This window comes from Emydura macquarii, unplaced genomic scaffold (genome assembly GCF_026122565.2).
Source record: "Emydura macquarii macquarii isolate MOO-44397 ecotype Brisbane River unplaced genomic scaffold, CSIRO-AGI_Emac_v2 contig_1253, whole genome shotgun sequence".
NCBI lineage: Eukaryota > Metazoa > Chordata > Testudines > Chelidae > Emydura > Emydura macquarii.
In genome coordinates this window covers 10,640,542-10,656,805 of record NW_027131390.1, presented here as the reverse complement: position 1 = coordinate 10,656,805, position 16,264 = coordinate 10,640,542, and the positions used below count along the sequence as shown (strand labels likewise).

Below are 16,264 nucleotides of genomic sequence, written 5' to 3'. Positions count from 1 at the left end.
AGAAACAGGGCTGTAAGGTGGAGGCCTATGCAGGAAAGTGCATCCCAGATTCTTTGCCTCCAATTTCCTAAACAGGATCTCTCCAGAAAATGGTCATTACTTAGTGGTTTAGCTCCCTACATATGCCCATTGTTCCTTTTAATGTTGATGTTAGAGGTGACTCTGTCAGTGCTGTTTGGGAGCACAAACGCTTCTTCTGCTCAGACAAACTCAAAACATTTTGTTTTTTAATTTTTTTTGGTTGGCTTTGTTATCCCATCTCTTGTAATGTGCCTACCCTGACACTAACCACGTGGATTAGATGTTGGTGTGAATTTTACAGTGTCTTATTTTCAGTTGTCATGATTAGAGAGCTGTAACTGGGTATATGCTGTTCCGGCCAACATAGACAATAGACAGTATTGATATTGCTATATACTTATCTTCTATTGATTGTACCACATTCTCCACGAGAACTCTGTGGAGGCATTGGTCATTCTTTGGGGTGCTTCATCTATTTTTAGCCTGGTCTAGCTCATAAAACCACAGCAGAGAATACTTCCACATGGTCTCAACCTCAGAAGCACCTTAAAACTATATTTGATTTGTTCTGCCTAACATAGTAGGAATTAGTCTTTATTGAAATGGGAACAAAGTAGCATTATCTAGATAAGAACATAAGAATGGCCATACTGGGTCAGACCAAAGGTCCATGTAGCTCAGGATCCTGTTTTCTCACAGTGGCCAATGCCAGGTGCTTCAGAGGGAATGAATAGAACAGGTGATCATCAAGTGATCCATCCTGTCGGCCATTCCCAGCCTCTGGCAAACAGCAATCCCTGCCTATCCTGGCTAATAACCATTGATGGACCTATTCTCCATGAACTTACCGAGTTCTTTTTTGAACCCCGTTATAGGCTTGGCTTTCACAACATCCTCTGGCAAGGAGTTCCACAGGCTGACTGTATGTTGTGTGGAAAAAATACTTCCTTTTGTTTGTTTCAAACCTGCTACCCATTAATTTCATTTGGTGACCCCTAGTTCTTGTGTTATGAGAGAGTAAATAACACTTCCTTATTTACTTTCTCTACACCACTCATGATTTTAAAGACCCTTTGTCATCTCTTTTCCAAGCTGAAAAGTCCCAATCTTATTTATTAATTTCTCCTCAGTGGAAGCTTTTCCGTACCCTTAAGCATTTTTGTTGCCCTCTTCTGTATCTTTTCCAGTTCCAATATATCTTTTTTGAGATGGGGCAAGCAGATCTGCACACATTATTCAAGATGTGGGCATACCAGGGATTTATAAAGAGACAATACGATATTTTCTGTCTTATTATCTAGCCGTTTCCTAATGATTCCTAATATTCGGTTAGCTTTTTGGACTGCTGCTGCACGTTGAGTGGATGTTTTCAGAGAACTATCCACAGTGACTCCAAGATCTTTCTCTTCTTATATGTATAGTTGGGATTACGTTTTCCGATGTGCATTACTTTGCATTTATCAACATTGAATTTCATCTGCCATTTTGTTGCCCAGTCACCCAATTTTGTGAGATCCCTTTGTAACTCTTCTTAGTCTGCTTTAGACTTTAGTATCTTGATTAGTTTTGTATCATCTGCAAATGTTGCCACCTCACTGTTTACCCCTTTTTCCGGATCACTTAGGAATATGTTGAACAGTCCTGTCCCAGTATAGACTCCTGAGGGACACCACTATTTACCTTTCCCCATTCTGTCAAACTCCAGCGACTCATTCCCTCTTACTGACTTTCTACAATAGTTATGTATTGTCACTACAAAAATCTTAGTTATGTTAAGAACTGGAAATCTAGGGAAGGGATAAAGTATCAAAACAAATAGCCCAGATGCTTCTGTACTGATTGAGTTTATCAACTTAAGAATGTAAACACAACATTTTAATTTTAGAGTTGTAGCGAAATTTCCAGTTTGCTGCAGAGCTTTGATCCACCTTGCCTGGATTATAGAGATCTTTATCACTACTGCTACAATACCTCAGTGCAGCATAGCCGTGTCTGCCTGCTTTGACTTCATGTCCTGAAGCAGTATTTACCTGCATAGCAGGGAGAGGTTCATCATGTAACTAAAGATGATGTAACTTTTGTGACCTTTTAAGCTGAAATACTGGCTCTCATGCTAATTGAACCTTCCAGGTTGCCAGTTGGTTAGCAACAGCTGTTAGGCAAGCTAAAGCTTCCACTTTTTTAGCCATTTGTGTGTGTGTGTCTGTCTCTTGGCAGCCTGACAAACTCAGACAAACTGATTGATGGGGTGTGTGAGGAGGGGGAATGCAGTCCCGCATCCTTGCTGGCATTGTAGCTACCTTGTAAGTCTTCTAGGGCTAGTCTTTGATAGTACGGTCTATAGGTTTTTACCTAATCTGTTCACAGGTTGAGATTAAAAACTAGCTTTCATAAAGATGCAAATCTTAAATGTGCTAACTTGAGTCAGTCCCCAGATAAAATTGTTTGAATTGTAAAATTGTTTGAAGTGTGCAATTGTAGTTGGTGCTAGGAAGTGCTAGACTCCTGAGCGGTTTATATACATTTCAAAGGCTTGGATCAGGGAACGTATTGGCAGTAGTTGAGGAGACTGGTAAAGGACCTTGCTTATATCAAGATACACCAAAGTGGCAGTCTGTGCTAGGAAGTCACAATACAAATTTGCAGCAGTTGGATATATTAACTCCCTGGATTGAGTTCTACAGTGTTCCCTCTTCTGGGTTGAGTTAATTTGAAGGTTTAGGTTGACACTTGCTAGATCTGCTTGTAACTTAATCAAGATACTGTTGTTTATGTTTAAAAATCTGAAGTTCCTTGGTCTTGTGTATTTTCTGAATGAAAAGCCTTTTTAAAAATGTTACTTGGGGGAAAGCATGTGGCACATATGTGAAAAGCACAATTGTATACATGTATCCAAAAACTAAACTTCAGCTGTTTTTTTCTGCTTAATGTTTTGATACACACATAGTACAGGCAAACTTTCTCTTCAAGTCACATAGAAGTATCTATGGATTATAGAACAGATACCTGGTTACATGCGGGTTTTTAAAGTCACTATCTATAGGAAAATTAATTCTGTAGTTTAACCAACACTTCTCTTATTTTGTTACAGAGGCAATTAAAAGCAGATGCCAAAAAAGCTATTGGACAACTACAACTGCGCACATTAAAACAGGGGGACAAGGTATAATTGACACAATTTCCTTACGTTCTTTTAAAACGTAATCTGACATTTTACTTCATCTAAATTTTCCTCTTATTGCATTTAATAAAGCTGGATGTACAAATACCCTAAGATCTACCTGCCTTAACTCAAGTGAAACAGTACAAACTCAAATCAGTTTTGAAACCAGGCTCTTCCAAAGGGCATATAACTTACATAACTGCACTCTATAGCAAAATCCGCTCCATTCTGAGCCCTCTGTTGGCTAATGCAGTGAGATTTTGGCAGCTGTTACTGATGCAAATAATGTCAATGTCACAGAAGTAGGGAGTTGGCAGGAGTAGCATGGGCCACCTGCTTCATTTTAAATGGTAGGGTTTTGTTTTTGTTGTTTAGTTGTGCCAAATGCTACTGCTCTTTGGGCATTAGTGCATACAACTAAATTTAATTCACTTTATTTAATGTTCACAGGTCACAAGTGGAACTGAGGGCATCTGCACTGCACTGCACTGCAGTGCGTGCTGTGGGGGAGTTGCAAATTGCAGAGTACACCAAGTGTTGCACTTTAACTGCCCAGTGTGAACGCTGCTGGTGTGAACTAAAAGGTTCCTCAATTCGCATTAAGGTAGTTCTTTTTGAAACATAGTCCTCTTTCAAACAGGACTACGTTAGCGCAAACACAGGACGCTTGAAGCGCAACTGTGGTGCAGTGTAGCCAGACCCTTAATTCCCTTTGGCTTTTCTAGGGTTATAAACACCCATCCACTGATTAAACCAGATATTTTGCTGTTGATTAAGTGGTTTATCTTTTTAATGCCTCAAATTAAATGTGAGACCTACTGGATTGGTAATTCAGCATTTGCATTTGAGACATGTTCTATCTTACTCTGACTAGATCACTTTAACTTGAGAGTCATTTCCAGAATAAATCTGTGTCCAACTCTCTTAATCATGAATCTGTGTCAGGAAAGCTAATGACTTGTGCTCTTCATTTAGGAAATTGGTCCTGACGGTGATAGCTGTGCAGTGTGCATTGAAGTATATAAGCCAAATGATGTAGTGCGTATTCTAACTTGCAAGTAGGTAATCTTCTGTTAAATTGCTGTGTATATTTTAAATGCTAAAGTTTACTTCCCAAAAACCCTTGTTAAAAGACAGTAAAGGTTGCCAGGGGGTCTAATCTTACTATAGCTGTTGCCCCTCTCAGCGTTTCAAATAAAGATTAGACATTGTAGCAGTGTGCAATAAAAGTTGCTTATTGCCATGTAATAACTTGTAATAACAGTGAAGGTGAATGGATTCTTAAGGTTGAAGTATTTTACCACAAAGCTTGTGTGAAGAATTTTCTAGGGCGTGCCCCCCCCCCCCCTTTTTTTAAATCAAATTGGTATAATGCTTCTACCCTAGTGTGGCTTGACACCTTTTCAGAGGCACTTAACACCTGCATCTCCCACTAGTTTCACTAGAGTTTGGGGTTACATGGCACCTCTCAGAACCAAGCTGTCAAAGTATAAATGAACAAGTCTTTTCACTGAGATTTAGGGTGTCTCATGGGCAGCACTTCTGAGTGTAGCCTGTATTTGCAAACAGACGTATATTTTTCCTTTGCAGTTTATCATTAAAACTAGTTATGGAATATCTGCCACTTCCTGCACTCTTAAGATAAGGTGATGACCAAACTAAAACTATGGAATATTCTTCTTGTCAGTCGTCAGTGTCTTCTTTCATCTCCCCAGCACATCCTAGTTTTATACTCCCTACAGAAGCTGAGCGTTGAAGTACTAGTACTTTGATTTCTTGGGCTTCATTATGCCTGTTGGTATTTCACAACATCACGTCAGTGTGTACTACTTGAACACTCTGTAATTAAGACTGATTTATAACATCCCCTGTCTTTACTTTCTCATAACTTGCCTTAACCTCTCTCATTTTGGGAAGGCTTGGGCAAAATAGTCCAGCCCTCTGAGTTAAATGTAAAATTAGTGTTCTAATAACTAAACCAGTTGATGCTGGAAGCTTTTCTGGGTTTGTGTAGCTCTTGATCTGGATGTTAAAGTTGGAAGAAAATCTGAAGCCAACACAGGCATCCTGAACTGGGGCCATCTTAGCAATTTGAACTTTTTAAAACTTTAGAACGAGAGAGATCAGGCTAAAGGCTCAAGATGGAGTTAACTTTTAAAGCTGAAAATATAATTCTTGTGTAAGAAGGGTGCAGGAAGCTAGCATTCATCCAATCTTTAGGTTGAGAAATAAATTCTGAAGGCAGGACAAACCCTATTGTTGATGAGATATCAACCACAACTTTGGAAGAGGTGCCACATTGAAGAGACACTGTTATGTAACTGTCAAATACATTGTCTAATGCAAGCTGGAATCTTGTATATGATCTTACATAAGTGATCAACTGTGTAAGTATGCCATGCTCTTCCACCATGTAATAGGAGCTCTACATTTAAGATGTGATGACACCAAGAAGTTGACAAAAGGAATTAACAGGTCTCTGTGGTCCAGTGCTGAACACAGTGTAACTGTTTAGCAAAAGCAAGCAAGTCTCAGGAAAATTCGCTTTAGTACTAATGAAAAGGTTTTCAGCTGTAGTCCTTTGGACCTCTTGCTGACAGTGGTATTTGCCAGTGGGTCAACTTCCCAGAGTATCAAGGCATCAAGTCAAGGTTTTAGACACATCTAAGTTGATAGCTTGAGAAGTCAACCACCCTCTATTACAAGAACATATCCATAAGGGAACTAAAGTGCCATATGGTGAACTTATAAATGGACTATTGGTTGGAGAGCAGAGTGATTTTTAGGACTTATTTCATATGTATAGACATAAGTGTGAAAGAGAGTACTATTATTTCTCGGGGGGTTTTCCCCACGAGTGCAAATGCACACCCACGTGGCTCTGGGTTAAAGGGTACACTCTCTTGTTCCTTGCAGAGATTGTTGAAAAGTCCCTATAAACTTGTGGCTACATTTAAAACTTTAGTTAATACCCAAATACAATTCAGAGAAATATTTGATGTTTCTTCTGGGTCCTTACATTACGGTCTCATCTTTAAAAATGTAAAATGCTGTACTTTTTTTTAGTCTGGTATTCAGAATGCCCACCATGACAGTGTCCATGTGTTTTGGTGCATAAATATTGCATATGCAATCATATTGTAAATGCAAAGAGATTCTCATTATACATCAGATACTGAGCCAATATATCAAAGCCATAGGCACAATGGGTTAGAATTGAGGTTGAATGCTCAAACTTTTTGATCATGCATCAGGATTAGGCTAGCATGAACCTTTGCGATACTGTGGCAACATAATGACCTTAATGGGACTCTGGCTATAGTGGCCTGCCTTGTGGAATCTGATGCAGGACTTGGACCCAATTTGTAGACTTTTCAGTTGACCATGGCTAACACAGTGGGGCCCCAACTGGGCAGCAGGCTTTTTTGCACTGTTGAGAGAGAAATGTTCTGAGAGTTTGACTTGTTAATTTGAAACCGCATTAACACAAACTTTTCCTATGCATTATGACTTGTCATACCCTAAAGAGATCAAGAAACTAAGCTTTGGGATGATGAGCAGAACATTCTTTGCTGCTCCAGGACCAAAACTAGCTTGATTAAAGCTAGCTCCGATATGTCAACTTAAGCTGCATTTGCACCTTGTGATTGAACTCTAGACATACTCTTAGAGACTATCCCTTTTCCTTGCTTATTCCACGCCAGACTGAAGGTTGAAAAGAAGTCCTTTAATCACTTATAGCTAGACTATAGTTAACATGAAATCCTACCTATATTTTTCTGATCTCCCCATTCCCTCACTCTTAACACAGACCCATCACCAGTTCAGTATACATATGGCAGGCACTTACATGCACACCTGTCTTAGTTGTGCCATGTGTAGTCTGCTACATATTCCTTGTGTGTGCCTATGCAGCCAATGTGCACTCACAGTAAACGTGGGGATGCAGTCTTCCTCATCAGGATGAGGGCATGACATTGTTAACTGAGCTTTCTTGTAGATTTCACAGAAACAAGTGGGGGTTTTTTGTTGTGTGTTTTGAATGACAAATAAGTCGCCCTTAAATCTAAGACTGAAGAATAGAATTTCTTGTTTAACCTTGAACTTCTCCACTTGGGGAAATTACTGCTCGCACGCAAGCTTTAAGAAAGGGTGTGACCCAGCTAACATGCTGACTTGCTCTTTCAGGTTTTACCGAGAAACTAAGGAAAGCACCAGACATTGTGGCAATTACAGGCTAGTACAGTTATAGCTTAGTCATATGCAACGACCGCTTTACATAACTATTTGTGTAACATGAAGCAACACAAGACATGTGTGATACCTCATATCTTCGGGAGAGTTAATTTTCATTGTCCTTAACTAGTTTTAATTGCTGCTGCTAAGCGTGTTTCCTTTCCAAACCTCAGGGAGACGAACTTCAGAAAGTTTATTTTGATCTTGAATAAACTCTACAGTGATTGTTTAGACAGCTCCATGAATTATTTTGGGGAAACACTGTAGGTAGACTTTACTGAAAACTATGTTGTCTGTTAGCTCTCTCGTAACACTTCATCAGTTTCTCCTCTTTATGTTCTAGCTTTTGTCCATCTAATATTGCAGCATCGCTTCAGAGTTGCACCTTAAAAAATATAAAGGCTTCCTAAGGGTGTTACTGTTCAAAATTAGAAGGTTACCTTTAAATCTTCCCTTACCTGTGGTTGGTGTAACTGAAGTAAGCAGCAGTAAACAGAAATATCTCTTAAACATTTGTAGTGTATTATTGGGTGTCTAAAAGTCTAAGGTGTTGAACAGATACCAGGAGAGCCAATGGGATATTTAAGGTTTCAGTAATGTTGGGCTGACTAAAATATTTTGCTCTATGATGACCAAACAGTGTTTAAAAACAAAATACTGATGGCTAACATTTTTTTCCCCACCAGCCATCTCTTCCACAAGACTTGTATTGACCCCTGGCTGTTAGAACACAGAACATGTCCTATGTGCAAATTGGACATACTTAAAGCTTTGGGAATTGAGGTAAATTAGCATTTTTTCCTTGTGACAAATGACTTCAGAAATGTTAAAGTGAATCAACTATTTGTTTGTTTTTTAGCTACTCCCAGAATGTAAAGAACAGGGTCTGAGACTTTTTCAATGTCTTCCATAGTAAGATATTACTGTGTGATACTTGTACCACTAAGGAAGGCTAATCTCTTGGTGAAAACTGCTGCTGACTTGGCATGGCTTAGTGTTCATTGACTATTTAAAATGTTTCATGACGTGTTCCATTGCAGATTAAAGTGTCATAAAAAAAGAGTTGTTGGCTCCTTTTAATAGCAAACCTATTTGGGTGGATCTTATAGCAGGCCAAACTAACAAATGTGTGCATCTGAGAATTGCAACGGTTCAGTTGCAACTTTTATTGCAATAAATGAGCTATATTAGTGGGGTTGGCCTGCATTTTTTGGCAGCTTCAGGTAATTACCATTCTTCCTCCATTCCACCACTGCCCCTGCAGCTATTTAATTAAATCCCCAAAAGTTTCTGGAGGGCAAGAAGGCTGGCAGAAATCACTCCTCTCCCTTTACCAAATGGCTTCAAAGAACATACTTTTCAGAAGCTTGTGTTTATAAGAGGCTGCCGTCAGTGTATTCTTAGGTACCTCTGAGCCAGGGAAGTGCCAGAGTGAGACACTGTTGCAAAATCAGCTGTGCTAGACTGTGTGTTTTGAGGGAAGAGGGAATGGAGAGTACAGAAAAGAGGAATGCACAAGGTTACAAATAACTGAACCTCTTCCTGTTTGCTTCACTAGATGGTGTCAGTTTAGCTTTCTCCTCTGCTAGATGTGTAAAATATCTTTAACTTGTCCTGTAGCAGCATCTTGAGAACCAGGCCCAGTACTAAGATTTGCATCACTGGCCCTGAATGGGCCCACTGGAGAGCAGCTCTTTTGGGTTGATTGTTGCTTAGCCCTTGAGCTCGTGCTCCATATTTTATCTCCTTCAATTTTGCTGTGTGCTAATCTCGAGGAATGCTATGAGAAGGCAGCAGGCATGTCCCCTACTTGTCCTATAGACACAAAGTTTAATTTGACAGCTGTGTTGCGCAGGTTACAGCTTCAGTAGATAAAGTGGGCTCTAACAGAGTTGCACCTTTAAATCATTTGACTTTACAAAGGTGGATATTGAAGATGGAGCAGAGTCTTTCCAGACCACAATGTCCAATGAAGCATCGAATAGAGCGTCACTTAACGAAGAGGATACTCATAGTGAGACTGCATCATCTGGATATGCTTCAGTGCAAGGAACCGATGAACCAACTCTAGAGGAACATGCCTCTTCAGAGCGTAAGTATTCAGTGATCCCTGTCTTGGTCAATAATTTGTTGTACAATTTCCGTTAGCCCCTCATCGCACATTCTCATACTGCAGACAACTTCCATTTTGCTTTGGTATGGCTATTTAAATTGCCCCTACTCAGAAGCAGAGTGCATTCAGGCCCATCAAATTTGGGCTAATGTTATCTAGTAAAAATCTTCTTCTTAGAAGAAGGCTGATAAGAATAAAGGTCTTACGTGAGTATTAAAGAAGCCCTTAACCAAAGATGGGAACTCCATTCTGGAGGTGGAAGTTGAAGTTAATGGAAACTATTGCCTAGATACATGCCCCGAGATGCCTTCTCACTAAAGTCAGTTGGCCAGTAGCACTGGAAGTTTGTGTAAGGTAAACATATCTGCTCCCCTTCCTGAATATTCTGTGAAGCAAAGGTTAAGAAACCAGGCACTAAGTGAGGTCTGAAATACTAGATGTGTATTAACACTGGGAAGGAGCTTGACAAGTTTAATATTAACATTAGAACTCAGAATATATAACCTATATGAAAATTTGGTCATGGCCACAAAGTTTCATGATGTTTGGTTGCATTAAGCCTACCGTTCTTTAATGAAGAAGAAAATCTTAATTTTCTATTGATGTCAATAAGGTTTCCTGTTTTCTAACACTTTGTGCTGCATTGAGAGAGCTAGGAGAAACTAGTCTTTCCTGATCCTAATGAGAAACAAGGTTTAAAAAAAAAGAGAGAGAGAATGTAAGTTTAACTAGTAAACTATGGATTCCAAAGATCCAAAGGAATTTCTTAGATTGGCCCATGTTTCACTGCCCTTGTAACACTCCATGTCAACTGTATAATTTCTGCAGTACCACTGGATATATTTACATGCTCGAAATTTTGCACTGGTTATGGAAGACTTATGAAGAGTTAGTGTAATATTCCAGATGATGCAGTGCAATATGATGAATGGAAATGTTAAGTATCATACTGAATTTCAGATTTCCCAAACTTTAATAGAAAATAAAAAACATGACTATGTAAATCTTTCAAAGGCTATTTATCGTCTCTTCTACAAGTCTTCTCCTTCTAGAAATAAATTGTTATTGATCTCTTGTCTTTAAATTAGAACACACACAGAAAATGTAGCCAATTGCTTTGCATTTGTGTCCTTTGTGTTTTGTAAGTTTAGTCTTGCTATTAAATTCACCTTCTCAGTATTTTTGACGTTGCTTTATCTGGGTTCTTCCCACTGAAAAACTAAACTTTTTCTCAATGGACTCCAGAACGATGTTGGAAAAGGGAACAAGCAGAGAGCTTTTTTATGGGTATAATAGGAAATGGCTCAAATGAATAATTAGAAACTGAAACAGGAAAGCATGGTATTTGCTGCCACCTGTTGGGCGTCTTGCTCTGGAAAATGCAGGTAGAATTGTTCATATAAGGTTTAGTACACTCTTTATTCAAACTGGATAAGTAGATCTTTTCATTTATTCAAAATTCTTGAACCCTACATTTTTACATCCCCCAAAGCCAAACATATGCCATGTCAGTGTATTTACATAACTGATTTAAATGGCTTTTAACCCTTATTCTGTTCTTGCCACTTAATCTTTATTTGCATTTCCCTCCAGCTCTTGTAAGTGTTTGTTCCCTTTCTTTTGCTTTACGTTTTAGTGTATTGTAGCCTCATGCTAGTTACTTGCTACCTTTTAGTAAGCTTCTTTCTGTCTTTGCCAGTGTTTCTTCACTATCTTATCCAGGATGATCTACCACACAACTATAATCTGGTACTCTACCCCGTATTGGGGAATCTCGATGAGATGCTAACACAAAAGTCCAGTTGGCCCCTTGGAAATAAAGGGCAATGCCACTGATGAGGTAGTGGGGAGAGGGCAAAACACTGCAGCCCAGAGGGGTCTGGAATGCATGTAGAGGTGCAGAGCAACATTTCAATATGCAATATTGCAAGTTGCAATATGTTGGTCTAAAGCCATGACAAATAGGTCTGTTTGTGTAGATAACTCAGATTGGGAGAGGAAAAGTGATGATGTGTATACACTTTAGGATAATTAAGTGACCCAAAGGATTTTTCTTAATTTTTTTTCTTTTGTTCCTTTCTAAAAGATGATGATCTGCATCTCGTAAACAGTGAGTCCCAGTCTCCAGCAGTGGAAGTCTTTCCTCATCTTGACAACCCAAGCTTTGAAGCAGATGAAACATGCGCTCGAGAAATCAAGTCCTAAAAATCTGCCAAGCAATGCGGACTGTGAACCCTTTGTAACAAACTGCCAGTTGTGGTCATATGTACATCAAACAGTATAACAAATGGAACTACTGTAGCAGCAATGTTGCATTGGAAATATTGGGATAAAATGAGATTTTTTTAAAATAGATCACTATTACCTGGTTTGAAAACTTAACCTTCTGCTAATTTAAACCTTTTTATCTTCCATATGGAATTTAATTTAAGTACTCTTCAGATAAAATTGTCTCAAAGGAACGTATGAAGAAAGCCATCTGATTTTATCATTGATCCAAACCTTCCTAACACAGCCACAGTCTTGTGCAGCAAAATTTCCATTCATCCTATAAAAACATACGTTGCTTTTAAATATTGTACTAAGAAGCTCCTGTAGTAGCTGTCTCTGTTGATTTGGATCTTATAGATTTTAATATTTCTATTACAACCAAATCAATTTTGATCTGGATTTATAGATACTTAATTGTTTCATTTAAAGTTGTGTCCATGTTAACTGTCACTGCACCAAATTAGTAGGACCGAATACAAACTAAATGCCTGTCAACCTCACCCCCCCAATTCCCCAAATATTTTTGGGGAATAGTAAACCTATTTCAGATGAGGTAATGGTTCTAATCCGTCATATAATGCAACATATATTCCTAAACATATTCTGAAGGGTTTTAAATAACAGGTCAAGTCTGACTTGCACAATACTGTAAAGGGAACAATTCCAGAAGTGCTGTATTTAGAAGAAGCATGAGAAAGTGAAGGTTTTTTAACTTGTGAATTAATGGAGTTTTAAATGAAGTCTGAAGGCTATCATATGGCTCAGGGGTTGTCTAAATAGCTGCAACACCAGCAACGTTTACTCGTCCCAACTTTTATGGGATTCTGAAATGATGAAAGTCTACAAATACCGAATAGAACATGGTAAGGCAACAGGTGAAAAAGAATGCAACTTGTGAATAGTGCTGTTGTGTATTGGGGGGCGCATAGTCTAGCAAACTGAATAAAATTGCAATGACTCAACTGATGTCCTGTAAATGTAGCTATAAATTATTGCTGATAGTTTTCTAATATTTGGGGGGGTGGAACACATGGGTGCCTTAGTACAGTCTCTAGAGCCTCATCCACCAAAGTTAACTAAGTACATCTATAAATGCACTTTATTTTTATTTTGTGTCTTTATTCTTTATTCTGTTTTGTTTCTAATACTATTGTTAACAGAATTTAGTCTAAAGAACAGCAATAATGTACTACTGTTTGAATCTCTTGGGAAAAGAAAATGCATTTTCTTCTGTGTAGTATGATTAAAAATGTAAATATTTCATGATTTGTACTGAAGTTCTTTGAATATGAAAATGTAAATAAAACTATATTCTAATGGCATCTCTGATACTTTTTAATGTTTAGTAATAAAAGTGGTTGTGTACAAACGCCTTTTCTAAATGGAAACTTAGCTAGCTATTTCAATGCTTCGTTCCTTTTTCCATCCACAATTCCAAAACTGCTTGGATTTTTCCCCCCTCATGCCCATATCTGAGAAGAATGGTGTTTCAAAAACATATTTACTATTTCTCAGTTAGATAGTAATGCATACTATCTGTCACCTTTTATGTATCACGAAGTCCCTACTTAATTTGCGATATTGCGGATCCTGCAATATTAGGCTTCCACTGCAATTTTGATGCTGAATTCAGGTGGATGTAGTTATATTTTAACTGTCAGCCTGAGGTGACGGGCTCCCGCTGTCAGCCCTGGGACAGCCACCTTTTCCAAATTAGCACAATTAATGAAGGTCCATTATTGCTTTTCCTGTTTTCCGAGTCTTGTCTGTAACTCAGACACAATCATTTTACAATCATCCCATGATTCAAGTAGGGCCTTATGTATCATGCATAACATAATTGGTAATGCTATTTTGACATGTATTATTGCTTGTATTGAAGTAGTGCTGAAGACCTAAACCCATTATAAGCCACTCTACAAGTACAGTAAATGAAAGTCTCTGCCCCAAACAGTTTCCAGTCTGAGACAATCGACAACAGATGCATGGAACAAGCTGGAAGATTTGACAAGGTAATGAAACTGTTTCTGTGCTTGCTTCATTTAAATTAAGATGGCTATAAAAGCAGCATTTTTCTTCTGCATTGTAAAGTTTCAAAGTCAATGTTCAGTTGTAAACTTTTGAAAGAACAACCAGCATGTTTTGTTCAGAGTTATCAACATTAGTTTTTTTTAAGAACTATTGTGCTTTTTAAATCAAAGTATTAAGATAAAAAACACACAATGTAAGTATCAAAACCTGGGCCCGCACCCTAGAAATACTGTCCCATAGACTCTATTTTAGGTTTAACCCAACTTGATTTTCCAAGAATTGCTAGATAATCTGCAAGCTCTAGAAAGCACTAGCCATCTTGTCTGTTCAATTTGTGAATGAAGTTGAATGGAATCAGATTCTGTAGTTTGATCCAGTGTGTCTCCACTAGCTGCAGGTCTCCATTGGCAATGAAGGATTGGAGTGTGAGGAGATATAGAATTAAGTGAATCCGTATTAAGTGGATATTGGTCACAAGAGGGAGTTGTGCAAGCTGAAACAAATACAGCAGAGGATAATGACAATCCTGCTATCCAAGGGCTCAGTCCCTATTATGTCAGTAGCTAAACTTCCACTGACTTCAACAGAAGCAAGTTGTGATCCAAAATGACTAATCATACTACTGGAACTCTAGTTTATAGCAATGTATTTTGCAATTCCCATTTCTGCTCCTGTCCCTTGAAACTGGGTTTCAAGTGCTAAAGCCTGTTTAACTTTCCGCAGTTCTTTGAAGTGCAATAGTTAGAGAAAAATGTAACGTTTTGGCTAGTATTATAAAGGGCACATTCTGGACCATAGGGGCACATAGCTGGGGCAAATGTTCTGCTATGCCTCTCCCCGTTGCTCCAAAAGTGTAGCTGAAAATAATGTAGTTGAATTGATTTCACTGAGATTGGAAACTCTCTGGTGTAGGGATGGGGTGTTCTAAAGTGTCTAGCATACATGAGGCATGAGATGGGGAGGAAATGGACCAGTAGAAAGATTATTGAAGGCAGCAGGACAAGGTTGTTTTGATAGGAGCCAACATCCACATGAGAGAAGGAGGTGAGCCTTCTGGGAAGACTGGAGCAGTGGGCCCTGGCAGGCTTCAACCCAGCAACCTCTAGCTTCCCAGTCCATTACCCTAACCCCCTTCACCACGTGTCTGGGCCCCTGCTGTTCTTGGCATGGAGAGGAGGCGTGCATTAGAATTCAAAATGACTGACAAATTGGAGGATTGGTCTGAAATCAACAAGATGAAATTCAATATAGACAAGTGCAAAATACTTGACTTAGGAAGGAAAAAATCAAATGCACAAGTACAAAATGGCAAATAACTGACTAGGAGGTAGTACTGTTGAAAAGGATCTGGGGGTTAAAGTAGATCACAAAATATGATGCAGTTGCTAAAATGGCTGATATTCTGGGATGTATTAACAGCAATATCGGATGTAAGACACAGGAGGTTAGTGCCCTTCTCTACTTGGCACTGATAAAGCCTCGGCTAGAGTATTGTGTCCAGTTCTGGGTGCCACATTTTAGAAAAGATATGGGCAAATTGGAGAGAGTCCCGAGGAGTGCAACAAAATGAAAAAAGGTTTAGAAAACCTGACCTGCGAAGGTTTTTTTGTTTTGTTTTGTTTTTGTTTTTTTAAATAAACCTTTCATGTTTTGTCTTGAGAAAGAAGCCTGAGGGGAAAGGGGGAACCAATAACGGCTATCAAATATGTGAAGGTCAGTTATAAAGAGGATGGTGATCAAGTGGTCTCCACATCTAAAGGTTGTACAAGAAATAATTGGATTAATCTGTAGCAAGGGAAATTTAGGTTAGCTATTTAAACAAACTTTCTAACTATAAGACTGTTCCAGGGCTTAATTAGACTTCCAGGGGAGGCAGTGGAATTTCCATCATTGGAGGGTTTTACGAACAGATTAGATAAACATCTGTCAGGGATGGTCGAGGTATGTTTGGTCCTTCCTCGGTGCAGGGGGATGACTACTAGATGACCTCTTCGGGGGGCCCTGCCAGCCCTCCATTTCTGTGATTCTAACATTACCACCATCACATACAGAGACATGAATTAATAAGGGTTTGCATTTTTACTTCCTTTCTCTTTAGTCCTTAACTGACCCTACCTGTGATGATATGTAGTTATGCAACTATGATTTACACAACATCATAGGTTTTGAACTGCCCACTTTGCATTTACATACCTACCTCTATAATGCCACAGAATATTTAACTTACAAGCAGTGATAGTGTCCCGCTAGGCAAGACAGAAATGGGAACTTGCCTGAGGCTAGCGTTGCTCCTTTGTTTATTAATAAATCTTAATTTGACTCTGAGGCTTGGTCCTCTGCCATCAGAGAACAATAACTGACATATAATCTTAAAAAGCTGCTGGCTTGTCTTATTTTGCAGTTTGTTTCTTTTTATTGTGTGTGGTACA

At 38.8% G+C, this 16,264-nt stretch overlaps 1 protein-coding gene across 1 annotated transcript in view; it reads left to right on the top strand.

Annotated features, from left to right (window-relative positions):
- The window catches only part of RNF128 (ring finger protein 128), a 47,745-nt gene extending 34,619 nt beyond the window's left edge, over nucleotides 1–13,126 (top strand). The window contains exons 3-7 of the mRNA XM_067548142.1: nucleotides 3,113–3,184; nucleotides 4,160–4,242; nucleotides 8,107–8,203; nucleotides 9,344–9,512; nucleotides 11,620–13,126. Coding sequence (XP_067404243.1) covers nucleotides 3,113–3,184; nucleotides 4,160–4,242; nucleotides 8,107–8,203; nucleotides 9,344–9,512; nucleotides 11,620–11,738 — 540 coding nt within the window. The 3' untranslated portion in view covers nucleotides 11,739–13,126. The remainder of the gene's footprint in view (nucleotides 1–3,112; nucleotides 3,185–4,159; nucleotides 4,243–8,106; nucleotides 8,204–9,343; nucleotides 9,513–11,619) is intronic.
- The last annotated feature ends 3,138 nt before the right edge of the window (nucleotides 13,127–16,264 follow it).